This window comes from Barbus barbus (genome assembly GCF_936440315.1).
Source record: "Barbus barbus genome assembly, chromosome: 14".
NCBI lineage: Eukaryota > Metazoa > Chordata > Actinopteri > Cypriniformes > Cyprinidae > Barbus > Barbus barbus.
The window spans coordinates 11,033,840-11,058,527 of NC_136742.1; the positions used below are offsets into that span (position 1 = coordinate 11,033,840).

The 24,688-nt window shown below is 38.2% G+C and overlaps 1 protein-coding gene across 2 annotated transcripts in view; it reads left to right on the forward strand.

Moving 5' to 3' along the window:
- Positions 1–24,688, forward strand: part of LOC306879990 (SUN domain-containing ossification factor-like) — a 69,041-nt gene that overhangs the window by 18,075 nt on the left and 26,278 nt on the right. For both annotated transcript variants that reach the window (XM_079433237.1, XM_079433238.1), the window contains exons 2-7: positions 14,694–14,802; positions 17,761–17,886; positions 19,145–19,518; positions 20,464–20,574; positions 20,934–21,102; positions 24,014–24,119. In XM_079433237.1, coding sequence (XP_079289363.1) covers positions 14,694–14,802; positions 17,761–17,886; positions 19,145–19,518; positions 20,464–20,574; positions 20,934–21,102; positions 24,014–24,119 — 995 coding nt within the window. The remainder of the gene's footprint in view (positions 1–14,693; positions 14,803–17,760; positions 17,887–19,144; positions 19,519–20,463; positions 20,575–20,933; positions 21,103–24,013; positions 24,120–24,688) is intronic.

The window sequence follows — 24,688 nt, forward strand, 5'->3', positions numbered from 1 at the left end:
CGGAAAGCAAATAACGCGTTCTACTAAAATAACACGAGCCACTAAAGGGACATGGTTAGTTGCTAGCTTTAGCCTGTCACATTACAGTACATAAGATTTCACTTACCACATAAACAGAGTAAGGAGAGATGACTGAGGGTGATGCTGAATGATTTACAGATCCTGAGCACCACTGACAAGCATCTAATCTTGTAAAATGTTTGGTAAGTACTGCCGCTCCATAGTATAAACATAGTTTGTGCGATCGCGTATCTTGAATGTGAAACTATAACGTGATCGACCGATTGTTCAAAAGCAGTTTCAATGCCTAGCATATTAATAACGGCTCCCTGATGCCCGCATTTTATATACAGTATAATTACCCGACGATATAACTGCGAGAGAAAGTATTTAAATATATATATTTTCCTCCCTGTGTTTCCTTCTTGCTGCGAGTTACTGAAATGAGCCGCACTGTGAAACAGCGAATAAGAGCATAGAGCTCAACATTATTATTCATGACCCTGCCAGATAAGCCAATAACAGACCGTTTTATTCTAGGGAGAAAGCTTAGGGTTGTAAATGGACATGTAAAACTGTTTCTTGAGATTTTTTGCCCTTACCTAAGCCACATACCTTCTATGTAGATATCAGAGAACAATTAAAATACTGTATCAATGCATTCTAAGGCACCTTGGCTTTAATACAGATTTTAGGGATTCATTGGTGAAAAATGTGAGGACAAACACTTAATTAGAATGAAATAAACTAATCCTGTATCGAATGCATTAATTTGCTTTAAATCTTTGGCTCAAGAGGCGGGGAAGGAAAATTGGGTTATGTTTAATTAAACTGTGTTTTCATGGACGTGGACAAACACATTTTGCTGGCACTCAGACTGGCTCTCTTTTATTTTGCCTTCACTCATTTGGTTTTCTTTTCCAGAGCCAGACAGGTCCATTATTGTATCTTCTCTCGCAGTCTTTGTATCTCTCTTTCTGTCTCACTGCCTGTGTAAGCAGTTAGGTTAGATCCTGTCAAGCGTAGGAACACGTCTGAACTCGTCGCTTGGGAAACAAGCGGATGAGTGGACCGAGCCAGACAGAGGCTGTCCCTAAATCTTCCCTGGAGCCATGTCAACTTTAATACCAATGTTTCCTTCTCTTCTCTGAATTAAAACCCAGCACCTGCTCTGTAATCAAATGATAGGAAGAGAGAACAGAACAGGGTATTTTTGGTAAGCATAAGCAATGAAACAAAAGTTTCAGTTTAGTTTTCCATATTCGAGAGAGATTTGTGGGATACTTTAGTGTTTTGGTATTTTGAAGAGTGATATTTTGCAGACTTGCAGTCCACTGTGTGGGAAAAAACAGCAACATAGTTCTGGCAAACCAAACATTATATGTAATATAAAATGGCACATCGACCATAGTCGGTGGAACTGGACAATGGATTTATTTTTCCGTGGGGCTAAAATTTTGCACCTTTTTAATATACAGTCAGGTCCATAAATATTGGGACATCGACACAATTCTAACATTTTTGGCTCTATACACCACCACAATGGATTTCAAATGAAACAAACAAGATGTGCTTTAACTGCAGACTGTCAGCTTTAATTTGAGGGTATTTACATCCAAATCAGGTGAACGGTGTAGGAATTACAACAGTTTGCATATGTGCCTCCCACTTGTTAAGGGACCAAAAGTAATGGGACAATTGGCTTCTCTGCTGTTCCATGGCCAGGTGTGTGTTATTCCCTCATTATCCCAATTACAATGAGCAGATAAAAGGTCCAGAGTTCATTTCAAGTGTGCTATTTGCATTTGGAATCTGTTGCTGTCAACTGTCAAGATGAGATCCAAAGAGCTGTCACTATCAGTGAAGCAAGCCATCATTAGGCTGAAAAAACAAAACAAACCCATCAGAGAGATAGCAAAAACATTAGGCGTGGCCAAAACAACTGTTTGGAACATTCTTAAAAAGAAGGAACGCACCGGTGAGCTCAACAACACCAAAAGACCCGGAAGACCACGGAAAACAACTGTGGTGGATGACCGAAGAATTCTTTCCCTGCTGAAGAAAACACCTTTCACAACAGTTAGCCAGATCAAGAACACTCTCCAGGAGGTAGGTGTATGTGTGTCAAAGTCAACAATCAAGAGAAGACTTCACCAGAGTGAATACAGAGGGTTCACCACAAGATGTAGGAAGGCCAGATTAGAGTTTGCCAAACGACATCTAAAAAAGCCTTCACAGTTCTGGAACAACATCCTATGGACAGATGAGACCAAGATCAACTTGTACCAGAGTGATGGGAAGAGAAGAGTATGGAGAAGGAAAGGAACTGCTCATGATCCGAAGCATACCACCTCATCAGTGAAGCATGGTGGTGGTAGTGTCATGGCGTGGGCATGTATGGCTGCCAGTGGAACTGGTTCTCTTGTATTTATTGATGATGTGACTGCTGACAAAAGCAGCAGGATGAATTCTGAAGTGTTTCGGGCAATATTATCTGCTCATATTCAGCCAAATGCTTCAGAACTCACTGGACGGCGCTTCACAGTCCAGATGGACAATGACCCAAAGCATACTGCAAAAGCAACCAAAGAGTTTTTGAAGGGAAAGAAGTGGACTGTTATGCAATGGCCAAGTAAATCACCTGACCTGAATCCGATTGAGCATGCATTTCACTTGCTGAAGACAAAACTGAAGGGAAAATGCCCCAAGAACAAGCAGGAACTGAAGACGGTTGCAGTAGAGGCCTAGCAGAGCATCACCAGGGATGAAACCCAGCGTCTGGTGATGTCTATGCGTTCCAGACTTCAGGTTGTAATTAACTGCAAAGGATTTGCAACCAGGTATTAAAAAGTGAAAGTTTGATTTATGATTATTATTCTGTCCCATTACTTTTGGTCCCTTAACAAGTGGGAGGCACATATGCAAACTGTTGTAATTCCTACACCGTTCACCTGATTTGGATGTAAATACCCTCAAATTAAAGCTGACAGTCTGCAGTTAAAGCACATCTTGTTCGTTTCATTTGAAATCCATTGTGGTGGTGTATAGAGCCAAAAACGTTAGAATTGTGTCGATGTCCCAATATTTATGGACCTGACTGTATATACAACACAAGCTAGGTATAAAGCAGTATAATATTTTGGATGGACTCAATGGACTGACCTTCTATCTGTCATAGCCTTGTTGTTTTTTATCAGTCTAGCTACTTCTAGGTTTATGATAGTTGTGGTAGTCTTCGTCAAGCACATGGCACATTGTCTGTTTCTTTCTATCCTACACATACAGGCATTCTCCACCCTCTCCTCAGATTGTGTACTAGGACATTTTGCACTAATCGTAAAGAAAGCAGAATAACCAACCCATGATGATTTGCAGGCGTTAAACACACGTTTACATTTATACACCCGCTACAATTCAATAAGCAAATAGGCATCAAAAATATAAATTATAGAGACCTGCTGAAAGGTCATAAAAAGTTAAAGTGAGTGGCTAGCTTTATGAGTCCATTAAAGAATACATGCGCAGTGGACCAGTGGTAGTTCAGGCTTTAAGTGATCTAAATGTTTAATGCCTGTATATTGGTTTGCCAAGCTGTAAAGTTGTCTCATTAACTCACACACTTTTCCTCTGACTGATCGTCTTCCTGCAGATTAACTGCATTCCCAATTCCAACATTCCCTAAAGCCACTGATCCTGCTTTCAGCCTTCTGTTTTCTTTCCTAATATTTGTTCCTTAATCCTGCAGCTAATACTTATTGCTCTTTGGAGTCTTTCCAAGTCATTTATTTTAATGTTTTTAAATCAATTGCCTTGGAGAGTTGTAACATTCATACTTTGAATAAAATTGTTGGTCTGCTTAATTAAGTTTGTTTAATTGTATTTGTTTCCATTGTAAACGTTTAGACCTTATACTCTGCTCTCAGTAGGTTGCTTACAGTGTGCAGAATATGTTCAGTGAGCTTCTGTCAATACCTGGTGGCATTAAAACCAGGATATAGATTACAGTTTACAAGCAAATGACTAAGTGCATCCTCAGTGACCATCAATTTTACTTGCTCTTTGTGAAAGTGTATGAAAAAATTATACAATACTGTATTTCTGTACATGTTATAAACAATAGTAAGTGTAATGACTTTTTAAAATCAGTTCATTTTAAAATGCACTAAAATCTGCTTGTTTGTGGCATCATGTTAAATATTTTTTTGGCTTGTAAGTCCACTGCACTGCAAGTGTCCCATTTGGGACAGGGCCATATTGCCTGCTCACAAGGTCACATTTATGGTCTGTATGCCTATTGTAAGTCTTATGTCAACATGTTGAGCTGTGGTGTTGAGTTTCCTGTAGCTGAGTTATGAAACGCTGATCAGATCCTGTGTGCTGATCAAGGATGTGGCAGGACAAAAATAGATATTTGATATTTGAGAGAAAGAAGGACAATGGTTAAATGACATTGGTGATATATTGTCTTCTGTTTAATGTCAAAGTGCATTGTGAATATGGTTGATGGTTTCTTTTTTTTTTTTTTTAGTTTGTTTGTTTCTAACAATTTTTTTTTTTTAATAAGCAAAAAAGGGACAGAATAACTCTTCACCTAAACGCGGAAAGGCATATGATGATCAGGTTTATTTTTTATGGTCATGCCATTATTGTTGGGCTTATCCTGAATCTCATTTTGAGATGGGATTTAGATACTGTGCTCTTGTGTTGTCACACCATACTTCTTGCATCAACTAAGGGTTCATCTTATTGGAAACAAGGCTAGCATGAAAACCTATATGCTTTGCAACAAAGCACAGAAACCCTGCCCAATCTTGGATAAACATAGTTCACCAATTCTGCTGTGCTGACTCAGCTGCCGTCATGCGAGTGGAAGACGTGATGCTGCAGTGACTCTACATGCATGATGAGATCCAGTGCTAGTGTTTTTATTCGGGCCTGAATAAGCCTGTGCTCTGTGACGTGTCTGCTGCAACGGTCAGGTTGCATTAACTGCTTGAATGCCTAAAACTTATGATTCACTCTGGCTTCTTGAAACTTCAGCCTTTATTTCACTTAGTGTGCTTCTCAGTTTAATGAATGGCACCCCCTTAGGTTCCCACAATCCTTAGCACTCTCCCACAACAGTCCGCAGGTGGTCATTATTTGCGACTAACATGTCTCTTTCTTTATAGGGATGAGTATTTTCTGTTTCCAATGTGACTTCTCAAGGGACAGAAAATACATCATATGGGTTATTGTCAGATAATTACAGCCATTTTTCAGTGTATGGTAGATATATATTTAGTTCTCCATGTTCATAATATTGCACATTCACTTTTAGCATTTAAAGCAGTGGTTCTCGACCTTTTTGATCCCATTGTTCACAACAGTATTTAAGGTGGCCATGACTTTTGCAGTTGTTACTGAAAGAACTCATTTCTCATTTCTACCCAGTAAAATATTCTAGAGCAGCATAACTAGAAAAATCAATATGCATATTCAAATATAATAAAATGCCCATGAACTTTGTTTTTATTAACTTTTTTTTATATGAACTTTTCTAGGTCAGCCTTATTGGATTCTTAGTTGATTTAGCTTAATATATTTCATTAATAGTTTTAATAATATTATTATCTGAATATCGACCATTTATTTAGCGCCCATAACATAAAAATAATTGCCTTACCATATCAAGCAGAATTTATATATCTGTGCATCTCTAGTCCTCATCTGTTAAGCTGTTCAACTAGAATAGATGACACCTCTTACACTGATTCCCGCACATACATCAAACAGCACGTCAGTCATTTCAGTGAAGTTTATCATCACCTCCGAAGCCTCTGGGATTTTAATAGCAGCATATGTGTCAGCGCCTGTGGATTGATAGCCTGATTCATGACTTCATTACATTCAGATTCATTCTATTCTCGAGATGTTGGGTGAGAAGGGGAGAGATGCAGGGGTATAAATCCTCAGACTTTCAATGACTTCGTTTCCAGCCCTGTCAGCTCAAGAGGGCTCAGGTATCTTCTGCTCTGGCGTTTGCTCTGTGGCAGAATGCTTTATTCTAGCCACAGCATTGGCCTACTTTTTGGGAGAGCTCTGGCTGCGTGCTCTGCAAGCCTGTTCATCTGTTCCTCCCCCAGCCACGTCGCTCTGTGCACATCTGAAGCTGTTGAATCTCCGATTTCCCTCCCATCATTTAACTTATTATTTATAATTTCACCATTTACCATCATTCAGACCATCCCCCCTCGTTTATAAGAGACTGTTCATACTGTTTGAAGAAATCTCTGGCTGTGATCATCACATTCATGTTATTGTCCTGCTGGCTCATCCTGCCTGAGATTATTAGTCTCCTTGCATTCTGAGTTTAGGAGTATGTGCTTGTGTATTTTATGTGGCAGGGCACACTGCAAAAATTAGCATTTGTATTGACATTTAGTGTCCAGTCACCCTGTTTTCACTGTGAACCAGATGCTGTTTTTTTTTTTCCTTTTAATGTGCCAGATGCTCCGTTCCTGTGCCACATAGGCATGTCAAAGTCCACTCAACGAATGCAAAACAAACTGATATGGATTTCTCTTCGTCATCAAGCATTTGCCCATTCAGAATGCAGTCATTTGGTTGTGTATCATTTTAAATATAACGTTGCATGAAAAATAACCTTTGAAACTCACCTGGTGATGTGATTGGATGAGGTCACCGGTCATATATCGGTCAAATAGCTATGATATCATATATATATCTTAAATTTAATCTTTATACAAACACTTAAATGTAATTGTAAGCAAATCTCTAAAAATATTTTTTTCATATTGTACATTATAGTGATGTGGTTCCTTAATTGTAGCGTTTAAAGCTATTGAGTTTTGAATGCTTTATTTTTTATTTATTTAGAAAAAATGGTATAAGATGTCTAATGTTAGTCATCTATCGGGCATCAGCACATGAAAATAATAGTCTTATTGGTATCATCCCGAAATCTAATGTGTGTGTGTGTGTGTGCGCATCCCTAGTCAATTGTAGTGTCTTTGTGGAGGTATTCATATGGGTGCTAAATTGGTTTACTGGTGTGTGACACCAGAGGATGATTAAAAATTTTACTTTAAAACACTTTTGGATTCTACATCTCATTTATCAGCCAATATTCCCTTTTTCAACCAGACCAAGATCACAAGATGTGTCTTGAGACTTTCTCTTGTTGCCTAATTTTAGACCCATTCAAAAGAGTTTGGCCTGAAGGCACAATGTTATATAAAGAAAGCCCTGTTCACACGGTAGCCACAGTTTAGAGCAGCGACCATTCGCAGCCACTCCGGTGAGAACTGTGACAAATGCCCGACAGCACACAGGAGGTTTTTTCATTTAAAAACTCACTTAATGATTTCTGCCTTTGTTCATGTAGGATCATGTATATCCCTTTAACGATTTCTTCACTTGATGTGTCATTGGGATTTCAGGGTTTTGTACAGAGGCGACACACCTGAATAGCCAAAAAATATTTTTCACAATCGCTTATTTGCCTTATTTCACCACAGATTCTGCCAGCTCTCTGCTGTTTACTCTAGTGTGCACGAAGTGTGCTGCTGAAAATGATTGCTAATGCCTTTGCCAGGAGAAGGCATTGCACTGCATTGATGCTATTGATGAAACTGATATATTTATATCTTGATATTAAGGAAGTGTAAAGGAAGCAACAGTCTGGGTTCAAGCATCAATTTAGAGCAAATGCCAATTTTTTCCTCTTACCTAATTTACCTAATTAAAGTTTTATAACCATGTTAGACGGATATATGAACACTTTTATCTTTGGTAAATAGTGGCTGCATAAACAACGTGCCACTTCCATCAGCCATAAAAAGCAACCACAGTATTTGCATGAGCATTCATCAGTAATTATTTATGTACACTTTGCACAAGACCAGGTGCTCTCTGTTTCTCTTGTATTTGCCCTAGTCAGTTTTGACTATAGCATGAATTAAATGTTTGCTTTAGCTCATTTAATGACATTCCCTGGTAGATGATGTGAAGTTTAATGGCATTGTTGTTTAGGATTGTTGTACAGTTGTGGTTCCTGGTCTGTTCTGGTATGCAGAATAGGGCTAAATCTAACAGGAAATGTTTGGGGGATTTTGCTGGGCGCCTGGCTTTCCTAAATCTACTCATCCAGATAGGCTGAGAGAATAAGCACCTCCACAAAACGAAAAGATCTGTCCCGTCTGTCCTGCGTTGCTATTTCCCTCACTTGTTTGGACAAACCTTCATGTAGTGCTGAGATGGTCCACAATGACTGCTGGGTTGTGATTATTGATTGTTTGCATTGCATCTCAGATTGAGTGTTTCTTTTTATGTTTTGGCTTCTTATTTGGATAGTGAAGTGAGGTGATTGGGAGTCTACGGCCATGAACTGGTTCAGATAAACATGAATGGCACTGAAACCATCAACATAATAAGGCAAGGCAAGATTATTTATATAGCACATTTCAAACACAATGGTAATTCAAAGTGCTTTACATAAAAGGAAGTAAAATAATCATAAAGTAATCACAACAATAAAAACACAGAAGTTTGGCCACACCCTCCCTTGGCAAGACGGGCCGTCCCTGGGACAGGCCCGTGGGGGTGCGACTTTCCGAGTTTTAAGGCAGCTCGTCTTCCATACTAACACGCATATAGATGCTTGAGAGTCTCAAGCGCCTAAATGCTATGACTACAACTAAGTAGTATTTAGGTCCGATACCTTTTTCGCACTATAGCGCCATCGATAGTATATTGCGCATGATGAGTGGCCAGCGTGGTGGCATCATCTCTCCCTGTTGAGGTGCCATCTGGTGAGCGGCGGGAATTTAATCATTACAAGTTCCTGCACCATCCTTTCCTGCCATCCTTCAAGGACGCCGGCCCTGGGTTGTTCCTAAACCCACCACAGCAACCTGCCTGAACTTATCGTTGGGAACCGAGAACCGGGCGAGGCCAATCGGCTTCGGGGATCTTCGTATCTTCCAGGTCTTCTTTCTTGCACTTGGTTGTAGAAATTTCCGTCGTTAACTTCTTCCAATCAGACTGACTACAGCAGCCTTTCCATCGATATCTTGCTCCGATCACCACAATCCATCAAAGCACATCCCAATCCAAATTTAAAAATGTTTAAAATACTTATAAAAAAATAATTTAGAATAGTTAGAAATCAAAATGATTATACATAAAATACAGTTCAGTCAGTTCAGACGTAGCACAGTGCTCATTCAACAAATGCACAGCTAAACAGAAGCTAAATACGTTGATGGTACCCACTGAGACTGTTTATGTGAATCTGTAGCAGTTTCAGCTGATTTCTGAGAAGGGTATAAAACCGATCTTTTGGTTCAACAAAAGAAAAATGTGTTTGTACATGAACTAGTTTGGTATATTTTCCCATATCTTGTCCTAAGGGTGACAATGAAATGTTTGATGTACATGTGATATTTGTTTGATGTAATGGGAAATTAAGCAAGAAGTCAGCCACCAAAATGGCTGATTTGTCAATGATTCTTCTGTGAGGACAAAAACTAGCCTAACCTAGTATTAAAAACAGGCACAATTCTGTTCAGAAGTTTAAATGTGGTAAGATTATTTTATTTGTTAAAATGTTTTCTGAAGGCTGCATCAAGGCTGCATTTTTTTTTATCAACAATGTGAATTATTATTATTACAAAGTAAAAAATATTTTCTGTTTTAATGTATTTTAAAATGTCATTTATTCCTGTGATGCAAAGCTGAATTTTCAGCATCATTACTGCAGTCTTCAGTGTCACATGATCCTTCAGAAATCATTCTAACATGCTGATTTGTTGCTCAAGAAATGTTGTTTATTATTATTATTATTATTATCATTAATGTCGAAACCGTTACACATCTTCAGGATTTTTTGATGAATAGAACAGTGCCCTAGTCCTGCTGTTGTCATCAACATCAGCTCTTATGTCTGCTCGATCCCCGCTGCTGTGCTTCCCTGTAAGTGCTCTTATAAATAAGAGCTAAATGTGAGATGATATTCTCCCACTGAGTTCCCATAAGCTTCCTGTCCAATGGAAGAGCAACAGTAGCTCTGATGTGCTTGTGGGCCACACGGCCTCCTGTGTCATGCTGCTTCTCAACAACGGAAATATCTAAATATGCACATTTATTTCCCCCCATAGCCGCTCTGCTCTTTGTTTGTGGTTATTTAACGCACTCAGCATCACTTGAGACTCGGAAGGCTGTTATTAACATCAGAAAAGGACAATATTTTAAACTGGAGAGGGCCAAAAGCCAACATGCATGAGCTCAATGACCCTTTTTGGGAAGCTAATATAAACATCTTTTTCTCCCTCTCTTTTTACTGTAAGGGTTTGACCTGTTTTCTTGTCATGACATGTCTGATGTTTTTTGCTGTGGTGTGGTAAAACGATAATTGACTACTAGCACTTGATTCAAAATTGGCATCATATCGTATGTGTCTAAGTTTTAAATGTTAGTAGGTTTTGATCTCATTCATCTGTTTGTGATGTTATTTTTGACACAATTCCACCCTGATGAATCATTCCGTTTGACCTACATTCAAGTTTTTTTTACTACCAGTACATATGAGAAAAGTGGAAAGAATCAAGGCGAGACACAATAAGCACTGGACGTTGTGCTTTGGGCTTAACAGCAGCTGATGACATCTGATGCTTCTGCTCATGTCATCTACAGATGAGCTGGAATGGACATTTAATTCTTGCTGCGTCTAAGTTGTATTTTAAATACGGTTCAACTTTTCGATAAATATTTATTACATGACTCTCTGAATACCTTATTTTGGTAAATTTTAGTTTTTGTGCTCCCACACAGATGTAATATTAACATGCGATTTCTTTCCCAGCTGTTTACCTTCACAGACATAACCGTTTAAACTAATTCGGTTTAAAACTCTTGATTTCAGTGTGTTGGATAATCAAAACCAAACAGATGTTTTTAGCAGAGTATCTGAGGAACAAGCTGTAAAGGCACAGCCCTATTCTGGAAAAGGGGGCGGCGAGCAGCAGCTTATTTGCATTTAAAGAGACATACACGAAAACAGCCCGTTTCTGCTTCCACTCAAAATAGACATTTTAAAAATGGTATAATAAATGTACTGTGGGGTATTTTGAGCTGAAACTTCAGACGCATTCTGGGGACACTTGAGACTTATTACATACTGCAAAAAAGTATTTTGAAACGGATAATTCCAGTGTAAATGTGCATTTTTCTTTCTCTCTGTCTAGATTTCTTTTGCCATCCTCACTAAGCTGCTGCCCTAGGCAAATGTCTAGTTTATCAATATGTATGTGACGTCCCTGACATTATTGTTTTGAGGCATTTGACCCCCAGGCATATACATTGTTGCTCAATAACTCACCACTGACACCTATATGGATGCTATATCTTTGTGGGTTTGTGTGTGTTCAAGGTTTGACCCATTAATCATTAGCTCAGATCCATATGCATCAGTCATAACATATAGAATCCATTTCCTCTGTTGTCTTATAATTTTACAATAGGTAATTTATGGCTCTTTTTGCAATTTTTCTTTATTGTAAACTTGTTTTATTATGTCTTAAAGTGGGTGTGTCTTTACTGCTGTGATTTGCCCATTGCTTTCCTCAAGTAAACCCCTAATTACAAGGCCTGATAATAAGAAGCGTCCCATCAGAGGAATCACTTGACAGTGGTTAATGCCCAACGTTGAATGAGGTGCTGACAGTGTGCTAACATGAGCCTGCATGTGTACAGGTTCTCCTGACTCCTAAATCTAGTCAAGGTGACGCTCTCAATTTACTCTGTTACCATCTGAAACGAGAGTGAGACAGAGAGTGTGTATAATGACAAGCCCCAGCTGTTGTTCATTCTCCAAGTCATCTGACAGCTTTCTTTGGAGGGCAGATGCATAGGACATAGGATCTGCGCTGGTGGATAAAATTAAACTGGTAGGATTAGGAGGAGATGACTATTGAATATATGATTAATTGATCAGTTTGGTGCAGAGTGTCAGTTAATATTCATTTTAGATACTGCTGTCAGTGCAGTGTGCATTCATTTCCAAACATGGCATGTTTTCGGGACTGAACAGACTGTGTAAGTGTTGCAAGGTGGCATAAACTTCGCTAAATGCAGCTGAAAGCTAAACGCAGAATAGAAATGCTATGTAGGGCAATGTAAATTTAATTGATCAAATTCTGCTTTCAAATTTTTTTTCTTTATTTTTTTTAATGGTTACATTTTAATTCAAGTTCAATAGGCTACATAAACCAAAATCAATCTAATGTCTAATTAAATTTATACAACTTTAGCAGTGTAATAATTTATTAAAATTTTAACAATAATAGGGCCCTGTGCAATCTTTTATTTCATCCAAATAACTTTTTTGCCCCCAATTCCTGTATAATTTTTTCTGGTTTCTGTGTTTTATGATTTTAATACAAATTTGTATCATCAAACTATGGCAATCAAATTCATAAAACATCAATAATTTTAAAAATATAATCAAACTAAATAAAACAAGTTTTTGAGGATTACAGTATAAATTAAAACATGAAAAAATATTTTGATTGTGTGATATTCCTTTTTTTATTAAGTTGTACTACTGTTATTTTTATTACTCTGAGAATACATTTAACAATAGTAATATATTTCTGTCAATTTTTTGTTTGGAATTTAACAAAATTCTGTGACATTTCATGTTGTACAGGAAATGTTGTGTTTTCCACTTCACAGAATAGGCCTTCATAGGCCTTTTTTTATGTGTCTCTACAATTGTGTTTTGCCACATGAAATCTGTGTAATGATTAACTGGCCGTTTCATTCATGCAGTTAATTTCTCAACCTAGTGAAGAGTGAGGAAATAGTTAGCCAAGCACAAATGAATTAAATTCTTGAACACATGCTCTGATGCATTGAGCCTTAGTGCTTATGTAGGCCATGCAAGTTTGAATCCTGCTCAGTATTTTCCAGTCACAATTTCCTTATGGCCAAAAAATACATTGAATAAATTATGACTCATAATTGCTAGTACAATTAAGGATGATGTTTTTATAAAAGTATTGTACAAAGGCCTGAGTTGTTAGACTGTCAGCACACTACCTTATCATTGAAATCAACGTTATAGAATTACAATGGTCTGCAATCCTGACACTTCTTTAAAAAGTATTGTGTGGACCCTAAAGCAGTCAAATTCATCAGAGAACCCCCCCAAATAGTCTGAAAATCTGTGGTTTTGCACATCACTAATCCGAACATAAATTCCTCACCTCTGTTGTTGACCTGACTGACATGAAATCCTTGCCAATCAGACATTATTTCTCAACTAAGCTTGCACAGCATTAGACTGTAAAACCGTGAGTGATTGGAACATGCCAATATGTTTGGGTGAAACTATTTCCACGAGAGCTCTGATGTAGGGATGCACGATAATATCGGACTGATATCGGAATCGGCCGATAATGGCTTTAAATGTAAATATCGCATCGGCCTGATATGAAAAATTATGCCGATATGTCTTGCCGATAACAGGGAATGGGTTAACTCACATGTGCTCAGGGTGTGCTAGTGATTAGATCACGTCAACAGTGTGACTCATTTAAGCAAAGTTTTGTCTGAATGATGATTAGATTCACTGATTTAGATCAGTGAATCTAATCATCTAGATCAGTGAATCTAATCATCGCTGCATTTAATCTGTTAAAGCGCCTACAGAATGAAGCGTTCTGTGTGTGATAGAGTAAACAGTAATAGCACGTGCAGTGACAGTAGCGGCAGCCTCCCCCAGGTCCTAATGCCCTTTTGGTAAGGAGTTTTAATCTGTAGGGGGACGCTGTTGGCCTACTTCTATTTAAATGTAAAATAGCCTACACAGATAACATTTAGACTGTTACTGATTAAATAAAGCAGTAATTTAAAGGTCAGAAGCTATAGCTTACATAACAAAAAAAATCCCAAACATGACCCTTATAAATTAAATAATTTTATATATACTGATTTATTCATTAATGTGTAATATGTTTTATTTTTTAAACAAATCATGAGCTCTAAAAGATTTTCAGAATTTTTACAACTCTTTCGTTTTAGACCATCTACAAATGTTAAATCTTAAAATAAAATGTTAGGGTTAACTCTGCATCTTTCTGGGAGGGAAATGCAGCGATTGATTTATATAGTTTATTTATAGTTATTTTTAAAGCTTCAATGTACTTCAATGTAAAAAACCTTCATTATTTTTTATTTAATTCTAATAAATAAGTTCTTGTTAAAAACTAACCAAAATGAAAAATATTTTACTTATTTCTGCACAGGAGAGACTTGGTGTTGTTTCTAAACAAAAGGAAATATATCGGCATCGATATCGGCCAAAATGACTTGAAAAATATCATATTGGCAAAAATCCAATATTGTGCATCTCTACTCTGATGTAAATGGCTTTAGTCAGAATAAATTTCACCATGCTGGAGGATTTACTGTTAACAGAGTACACAACAGAAAAAGGCATAATCTTGCATCTCAGCCGTGCATATTTGCTATGGTGGAGCGTGTATGTGAGAGCAGTGTCATCATGAGCTCTTACCATTTCACAAGAGCGTTAAGAGTTTTTATATCACATGGTATATTTGGTACATTTCCAAATATACATGACTCATTTTCATGTTCGGGAATCTTATGTTTGTCTCTGTGTGTTGCAGGCTCTCTTGTCATCATGTTTATTGTTCAGAAGAGATCTCCTCTAGCCCAGGACTCCCTGCACAGGATGACAGCAGTTATACAACGCAGCAACCAGGGGCCGACGACAAGGTAAGGAAAAACAATAGCTGCTTTTCCACTGTCAGGCCAGTGCTTTAAACAGGCCGGAAGAGATCATCTGATAGCCTCTGACCTGTAGCACCGAGCCCAAAATCACGATGCGTTTCCACCGTCGGGCCAGAAGCTCCGCTGTGCTTTACTAAAACCCACCCTTTACATGCCTGTCTGGAACAACGTCACGCAACCCCATCATTTCACCAACAAAGAGAAGTTATCAGAAAACAAATAGGAAATAAGTCACTGGAACTAGAGTGATCACAAAACGAACATAATAAAAGCGGCTGTTTGTTCGCATGTTTTGTTAAAGATTTCATTCCAAAAGCATCGATGTTTTGCAATAATAATTGATACATTGATCATGATGAATTAATCAGGATTGAAAATTAGTCACACAGAAATAAAGCGGTATGAACCGTTATTTCACAAATACCTTTTTTTTCCCAACAAAAATACGACCCGAGTAGAAGAGGGAGCTCCCGAACAAAAAACATTATTATATTTTTTATGACATACGCAGAGCTAAAGTCTGGAGGCGACACTTATGACAGATAAAAATGTTACTAAATAAATAAATACACAATTGTGATAGCCTGATTGAGCTTTATTTCTTCAAGCGGTCGTTTTTACCATGTTTACTATGGTAATGGATAGCGTGCGTAGTCTTTTGCATTGCTTGTTTCTGCCTTGTACTGTGATCATAATCCACATCGGATCTCAAACAGAAGTTTTCAAGCACTCGCTGCTGTTTGAACGTGAGTTTTAAGCTAAAATTATTTTAAAAGTCTTTAATGCTGGTGTTATAGCTGTTAACTTTGACGCACTCCAGACGCGGAGAAACTCCGCCTTTGTTCATAACCACTCCTCTAGCCCCAGTTGGCCCGCTTTGGCCCAAGGTTTACGTCGGGCCAAAAAACCTGGCCGTTGGCCCCGAGGAAGCACCGACGAGGCGCGATCAAGTCCCGGAAGTGACAGTGTAAACGCGACGGCACGCACTAACACGCCCGCTTTTGGCCCAACAGTGGAAACAGTGGAAACGCATGGACTCCACGCAGTTACTAACTAAATGCATCACTGACTTGCTAGCAGTTGAACTCTTCTTCTTTTAGGTCAGTGAGCGTGAGTCCTTTACACCAGTGAGATTTAACTCTCAGGGTTCCTACTGGGTTTGGAAAAGTATGGAATTTGATTTAATTATTTTCCAGGAAAATTATGGAAAAATGAAAGAAGAGTATGGAAAAAATTTTGTGTTTCCAGACTTTAGACCCTATTTAGGGTTTTATAATAGAAAATTAAGAATTTAATGAAAATAAATTTATCGTACAAGAAGTGAGGTTTCATGGCAGCTCTTTAGTGATTGCCAAATATGACTGAATGAATTCAAGCTGCGCTTTTTTTATTATGCAAAATGCAGGTTATACGCATTTTGGGTTTCTTCACACTATATTCTTAGCACCGTATTACATAACTTCAAGGACCTTTGCAAAAATAAAAAATATACAGACTTTTATATAGGACAATGCACACTGAGCCACCTGTTGTGGCATCAGCCCTTTTCGCGATGTGGTTTCTTGGCCACCACAGAGTATGCGTTACCTAAGGTCTTGAAATATGGCATACTGCCCCAATGAAAGCCAAATCTTAAACACTTTTTTACAGTACCAGTCTTTTTATAGACCCTTGAACTTGGCAAATTTTATGCCATCAGCCCATTTTGTGTCATGGTTTCTCCGCCGCCACAGAGGATGTGTTAAATTAGACATCAGGCCTTGATATTAGAGGTACTACCATAAGAAAAGCAACATTTTGAGCAGGTAGATCTCTGTTAATTCATGTGCATCCATGCTCTCGTTTTATTCATAGTAAGATGGCAGTGATGCACAAAGGAAATAGGTTTTATAAAACTAGAAATTGTAATGTGTAAGCATGCAAAACATTACTATGCACATGTGAATAGTTTCTTGAGGGCTCAAAAAAGTTTCTTGTGTGCATGTAAAAGTCTGTATTTTTTTATTTATTTTATTTTTTTAGGGACTCTGTATGTTATTACTTTGAGAAAATCAATGAAAAAAACCCTGAGAAAATAAAATATTTACAGATGACTGTACTATATACCAAACATAAAGCTGAAAGTAATGCTCTAAGAACCATTTATGTTAAATATGGCCTGAAAATCTACTGAGAGGTTTGGAAATTTGAGTCTGGAAAAGTATGGAATTTTGTGAAATGAGAATTTGACTTTTAGAGAAGAGAGATTCTTTGGCTGTTGTGTAGGTTTGAGTAGCCCCTAAAGTTGTGCAATAGTTCCTCATTCAAAGTGCAGGCTGTTGTTGACACTGTCTTTCAGCAGGCTAAAGGGACTTGAAGACAGGGGCCCCAACAAAGACCCTCCTCCTCTTGTGTAACCTATAGATTTAAGGCTGTATGGGGTGTGGATTCTTCTGGTTGTCCAATATTTCTTAGTGGCTGACTGATTAATCCCAGTTTAGCTTGTGTTAACATGCTATCTTTAAAGTTACAGAAGCATTCGAATGTTCAGCTGAAGCGAGAGTCTGTAAACTTACACTTTTTGCACTTCAGCACATTTTTTCCCCCTCCGGCAGTCACAAAAGTGTTTTCTCTTTGCTCCTGCCAAAGTGGAACGATAGCTGTTTGCCCTTGAAAAACGTCTCTTCCACCCTCATAGAAACAAAGCCAGTTCTTTCAACTTATCTGTTGTTAAAAGAATCACTCCTCAATCATGTCATTCCAAACCCCTCTGAGGAGCACAAACGGATTTTCTGTACAATGATCACGTTGCTCTCAATGAAATGGCATATGTACATGTGACCAGGGGCTGTCAAGCTCCAAAAAGGACAAGACAAAAAATGATTTGAGAAACTGTCCTTGAAACCCTATCTTGCTCTTTATTTAGATGTTTTACTCATAGGTAACATTGTTTTTTTCTTTTAGGTTGAAGAGGAAAGGGCGACACGCACTCAGTCATCGTACGACGTGGGTCTGGAGACAGAAAGAGCTGCAATAAAGGATACATCATTGCACTCACAAGACGCCCTGCAAGAAGAGAAGCACAAACAGGTGCCACTGCAATCCAACAATCGTTTATCCGTTTTCTTTTATTACATATCTCAACCTTGGATGTGACGTACACATTTGACATCTTATGTTTATTTCAGTTGACTAGCTTTTCTTTGCCTTTAAAACTCTTTGCATAAAAGTAATAAACCTTTGGTTCATTATGAACAACATCATAGAGTATCCAGTGCCTGCCTGCTTTTGGTTCCAGAACTATTTTTCTGTAGAGATTTAGAAAATATGCATGTTATACAAATATTGAAGTAGATTGAAAACTTGGGGAGACCGACTCCTTCGCAGTGCTTCACGGGAGTAGGTGGGCACTGAAAAGCTCTTTTGATGCTATTTGCTTAATACAATTCACTGATTCAAGGAGATTTTTTTGCATAATCATGGGTTATGTAACTTTTCACCATGTACTCTGTTAAACATGATTATTTAAAAGGAAATTTCAATAAAAAAATGGAAATTCTGTCATTAATAGCTCACCTTCATATCGTTCAAAACCATAAGACCTTCGTTCATCTTCGGAACAAAAATTTAGATTTTTTTTACAAAATCCGAGAGCTTTCTGACCCTCCCTAGACAGCAACATAACTGAAACGTTGAAGGCCCAGAAACGTAGTAAGGACATTGTTAAAATAGTCCATGCGACATCAGTGATTCAAACTTAATTTTATAAAGCTACGAGAATACTTTTTGTGCACAAAGAAATCAAGAAAGACCTTATTCAACTATTTCTCTTCCGTGTCAGTCTTCGACACACGTTTACTATTTTAATGATGTTCTTACTATGTTTCTTTGGCCTTGAACATGGTAGTTGCGTTGCTGTCTATGCAGGGTCTGAAAGCTCTCAGATTTCGTCAAAAATATCTTAATTTTTGTTCCGAAGATGAACGAAGGTCTTACGGGTTTGGAACGACACGAGGGTGAGTAATTAATGACAGATTGTTAATTTTTGGGTGAACTATCCCTTTAAAAAATACGTTGAAATAATGCAGGCTGATGACTTCAACAAGAGCATGTACCGTCGATTAACAACCTCGTAGCTCACAGTGGGTCTGTCTTTAACTTTTTTTCAGTTTAAAATCAACTCCCTTATGGAGAAAATTAATAGGATTGACTGCCATAATTAGACTCTATTGCTGTGATCTTCCAGCTCAAGTCTGCAACCAAATCATAGTCAAGATTTTTTTAATAGCAAACCCTTCTTCTGTTGCTTAACTGTTAATTATCTTTATCTGTGTTTCTGTCATTGTAGACTGTGAATTTGGAAGAAGTGTTGGAGGAGCCACAGATTCCGCTTGAGTCGGCTCTCCCTGAGCTAGAACAACAACAACAGGAGCAGCAGCAACCAGAACCCCAAAGCTCCCAACAATCAGACCAACAACAGTCAGCTCAACCACCAACACTTACACAGCCCCAAATAGCACCGTCACTCTCCCAGCCCCAGCTAGACCCTGAAACTCCACAGACCACTGCCACAGAGGACCAGGCTGCCCACCCCTCCGCTGCTTTAACCCCCCCACAGACTGACCCACACGGAGAAGACCCATCTGCATCTCCAGCTGAACTCCAGAAGAGCCCAGAGTCAGCCTCACCTACCTCAGTCACCTCCTCTGAGAGCTCTTCCAGGTGAGTACAAGCGCAGCCGTTTGGGAGAGAAGAGGGTGGGAACTTTAAATGTTTGTCATATCATTCTTTTTGTTTGATTTGTTTTTTTTTTTTTTTTTTCATTTAATTTTATTTTCGGTCACACTTTATATTAGGTGGCCTTAACTACATGTACTTACATCAGAAAATAAGTACAATGTACTTATTGTGGTCATATTGTATTTTAAAACACTTTTGCTGCTGTTGAGGTGGGATACGGGTAAGGTTAAGGACAGGTTTGGTGGTATGGGTAGGTTTAAGGGTGGGTTAAGGTGTAAGGGATGGGTCAACAGAGTAATTAGAAATGTAATTACAGAAATTAATTACAGATGTAATTACAAATAGGTATTTTTAAAAATATAAGTACAATGTAAAAACATGTATGTACACAATAAGTGCATTGTATCAAATGATTAATTTAAATGTAAGTACACAGTAGTTAAGGCCACCTAATATAAAGTGGGACCTTATTTTCTTATTGAGTCATTTCTGTGATCCATTTCTGCATCCAAACTTTTAAACTGAATCATTAAAGCATACAGTCATCACTTCATGGACTTCAGAAGGCACCTACTTTGGACGTTTTTTTCAACTGCATCACAGTGGATCTCACGTTCTTTAGTAGTCCGCTATGACTTGTTTTCACCTGACTTGGAGCATTTACGAATCTTCCATTTCAACAAGGATCGAAAAAGACATTATCACTTTGCGATTTAAAATGTAATAAACCAGTACTTCAAGAACCTTCTATAGAACCCTGGACAAATGTTCAGTACGTGGAGCCAGATTACTTTCTTTCTTTCTCTCTTTCTCTCTCTTGCTCTCTTATCCTTTCTATCCCCCTCCCTCTCTCCATTAGTATTCCTCTCCCATTCCTCTCTATTTCCTTTCTCTTGGTGTAAACCCTATTTGATTTCTTTCCTTCAGTGGACTAGACGTTCCGCGTCCTGATTCCCCTGTAGAGAACTCTAGTGCCAGTCAGTGTGAGGTGGGCTCTGTGCCCCCCTTCAGCCAGTCCCTTGGCACCACACTCACCAGGTGAGTACCGAGCAACAGGTAAACGGCAGGTTACATGATTACGGTAAACTCCAGTACTTGCGTTGCATCAGGTGACTTGGTAACCAATGGTTAACCAAGTAACGGAGCTGCTTCAGGCACATCAAGCTACGTCTTCTCTTGCTCTTTTTTTTTTTTTTTTTTTTTTTTCATTTCTCATTTCATTTTTGGCAGTTTGGTTTGCCATTAAATTTTTTTCCCAAATGCTATGCATGATGCACCATTTTTAATGCTTGTTTTGCTTGTCACTTGCATTACTTTTGTTTTTTATGTGTAGCCAATATACTAAGGTCACTTTCTTTCCCCACCTTCTCTCTCCACTGTTTTCTTGCTCTTAATAGTGTTGTGGAGGAGCATGCGGAGAAGCAAGCAGAGAACCAGTCTGCCACATTGGGAGTACAGAGTACAGAGACCATTGCTGACCCGACTGCCACTCTGCTCCCGAGTGAGCTGGACCTCACAGAGCTGGGGCAGACAGCCAGTATCCCTCCATCTACAAAAAGCCAGCAGGTACACACACGCTATTTGTCAGACTAAGCTAACATGGCTAATTAATTCTAAGAGTGAGAGAGAAAGCAAATACCCACAAGAGGCTTTGCATTACTTAAACCCCATTAAACATGGTAATATCAAAGCAACCTGGGCTTCCATTACACCTGAGCAGTGCCACAGGCTGATTGCCTCCATGCCTCACCGCATTGATGCAGTAATTCATGCAAAAGGAGGCCCAACCAAGTATTGAGTACATAGAAATGAACATACTTTTCAGAAGCCTGACATTTCGGTTTAAAATATCCTTTTTTTTATTGATCTTATGTAATATTCTAATTTTCTGAGACACTGAATTTTGTGTTTTCATCTGTAAGCCATAATCATCAAAATTTCAAGAAATAAAGGCTTGAAATATTTCACTCTGTGTAATGAATCTATATAATATATGGGTTTCCCTTTCTGAAATGAATGACAAAAAATATTGACCTTTTTCACGATATTCAAATTGTTTTAAGATGTACCTGTATAGAACATTATATGTGCTGAAAAATACAATGAAGTGATCAAATATAAATAATTAAATAGTTTAAAAGGTAAATGATTAAATCACCTGACAAATACATAGATTAATATATAATATACAGTCTTAACATATTAGACATTAACTTCCAAAAAGCTTAGATTTTTTTATGCTCCCCAAGACTGCACAGTAATATTACAGTAATTATATTTTTATATATTTTAAAGTGTAGTTTATTCTTGTGATTGCATACTAATATGTATCAGTTCGATGCATCTTTGCTAAATAAAAAAATAAAAAAAAAATCTTGTAACGATTCCAAATTTTATAATAATGACATATAATCGGATAGACTTCAGGCAGGAAGCTAAAAGCTATAATGTCTGTATTTCTAACCCGTTTCAAGCCCTGAAACATTTTATAGTTTTTTTCCTTGGCGTACACCACCTAAAAGAGCATGATGACAATAATCGCTACATTTTGCACCTCATAGTGTTCCTTCCTTACCCTTTTCACCTATTATATAGAGAGTGAAAGGGTTTGTATTCGATTACCACTGAGCCTCTCCACACCCTGCTGTTAGAGATCTGCAGAGCTAAAACATCCCCTCCTCTCTCGTAAAGCTGCTGACACATACACCCTAAATGTAGATGAAAGTGGAAGAGAGAGCATAAGAGTGGAGGAGAGGAAGAAGAGAGAGTTAGGCTGAGAGAGTACATCAGCATGTTTGTTTTCCACAGGACTGCCTTGTAAATGTTTAATCAACCAAATGCTCACTCAGCGCTACTATTTAGGTACTGACAGACACAAAGAGAGGGATAGAGATAACGGAGACAGGAAAAATGGAAAGTGATGGGGAAAAGACCACCCTTTTGTCAAGTCAATATTATTTGTATAGTGCTTTTAACAATGCAAATTGTGTCAAAGCAGCTGTACATCGGCTTGATATAAAGCTGGGTGGCTTTATATCAGCTTTACAGTATTTAGATGGGGAAATAGTGTGTCGAAATAGTGTCATTCTCCTGTGGCCAGACAAAATCAGCAGTTTAAATCTAGGCTAAAGCAGAATCAGATTGTGCAAAGACTCATCTGGTTCCTGTGGTCTTGTCTTGGAGACAGGGTCTTCACTGGAGATCAGTCTCTGGGGCTCATCTAGGTGTCCTGGCTGTAGAGGTCATCTCTAGGTGCTGATCCACCATCTGATCTGGATACAGTCTGGATCTGGGTGGCTACGGTGACCTCGGAATAAGAAAGAAACAGACTAATATTAGCGTAGATGCCATTCTTCTAACAATGTAACAAGTACATCAGGTATTTTGGGAAGTGTTCCCGGTTCCGGTTGACCTAATTAATGCAGCCTAACAATCCTTTAACGGATTTGAATTATAAAAATGCGATAGTGTATTATGTGTAAGCCAGGTTAAAGAGATGGGTCTTTAATCTAGATTTAAACTGACAGAGTGTGTTTGCTTCCCGAACAGTGTTAGGTAGATTGTTCCAGAGTTTGGGCGCTAAATAGGAAAACGATCTCCTGCCCGCAGTTGATTTTGATATTCTAGGTATTATCAAATGGCCAGAGTTTTGAGATCGCAGCGGATGTGACGGACTATAATGCGATAAGAGCTCACTCAAGTACTGAGGTGCCAAACCATTCAGGGCCTTCTAGGTAATTAGCAAGATCTTAAAATGTATACAGTGTTTAATAGGGAGCCAGTTCAGTGTTGACAGAACCGGGCTAATGTGGTCATTCTTCCTGGTTCTAGTAAGAACTCTAGCTGCTGCATTTTGAACCGGCTGGAGTTTTTTTATTAAACGTGCTGAGCAACCACCCAATAAAGCATTACAATAATCACAAATTTTTACGTTTGTGTAAAATATATAATGCCAAAGTGCACAAGTCTCTTATGTTTACCAGAGCTGTATTTATTTGATCAAAAATACAGTTAAAAACAGTAATATTGTGAAATATTATTGCAAATTAAAGCTACTTTTTTTATTATTATATTTTAAAATGAAATGTATTCCTTTGATACAAAGCTGAATTTTCAGCATCGTTACTCCAGTCTTCAGTGTCACATGATCTTTCAGAAATCATTCTAATATGATGCTCAAGAAAAATTTCTTATCAAAATTTAAAAGTTGTGCTGTTTAATATTTTGTGGAAACAGTGATGGATTAAATTTTTTCAGCATTCAAACAGTTCAAAAGATTAAAACAGTCCATAATTGTATTATATTATTAGAATAATATAATATTTGATGTTTCAATTACAGTCATGTAGATTCTGAACCAATACCAATTCACGTTTACTGCTGAAATAGAAAACACAAAATTTCCAAAATGGCATTTCACAGTTTTAGGCCCAAGGAAGGTTTTGTTGAGTGTAATAAAAATGTTGCTTTTTTTCAGGTGGTGGACCATGAGGGAGCAACAGACCCTCCTGTACCCAGTAAAGAGGACATCCCCACTTTTGATGAGTGGAAGAAGAAAGTGATGGAAGTAGAGGAGAAGAAAAGTAAGAGATGGCTTTGAGTCACATGCACACTCACAGAGCTGCGTGTTCATCAGTGAATGATCGTATGCCAGGCTGCCCCCATGCTGCTTCTGCATCAGTACACTCTCACACGCACTTCCTTTAGGACACTTCTGCTAGATTTCACAGAGCTGTCCCTTTCTTTTTATCTCTTTCTATCATGAATTTCTGTTTCCCTCTCTTGCTTTTTCTTGCTTATAATAATAGTTGTTGTTTTTTTTTTGCTCACATTTGTCGGTTCAGTGGTGAGCACAGTGACTGTTACATAACCCAGTATCTACACGTGTAAGCTGCTCTAATGGATTGCTTCAGTATACTGCAACAAAAGTGACTAGACTCTTAGCTCATACTCCAGGCCAGCTAAACAATTAGACACTTGCTTTAGTGCATCGGGGTTTTTCACATCTCTGTGTGTGTTTGTGTGCACATTCAAATCAAAAAGTCAACTAATTAACAACCACTGGCTAACAGTATGTTAATTGACCCTTGTCGTTATTAATTAGCGGGTGCAGTACACACAATAAATCTAGAGAGCTCTCAAAGAGCAACTC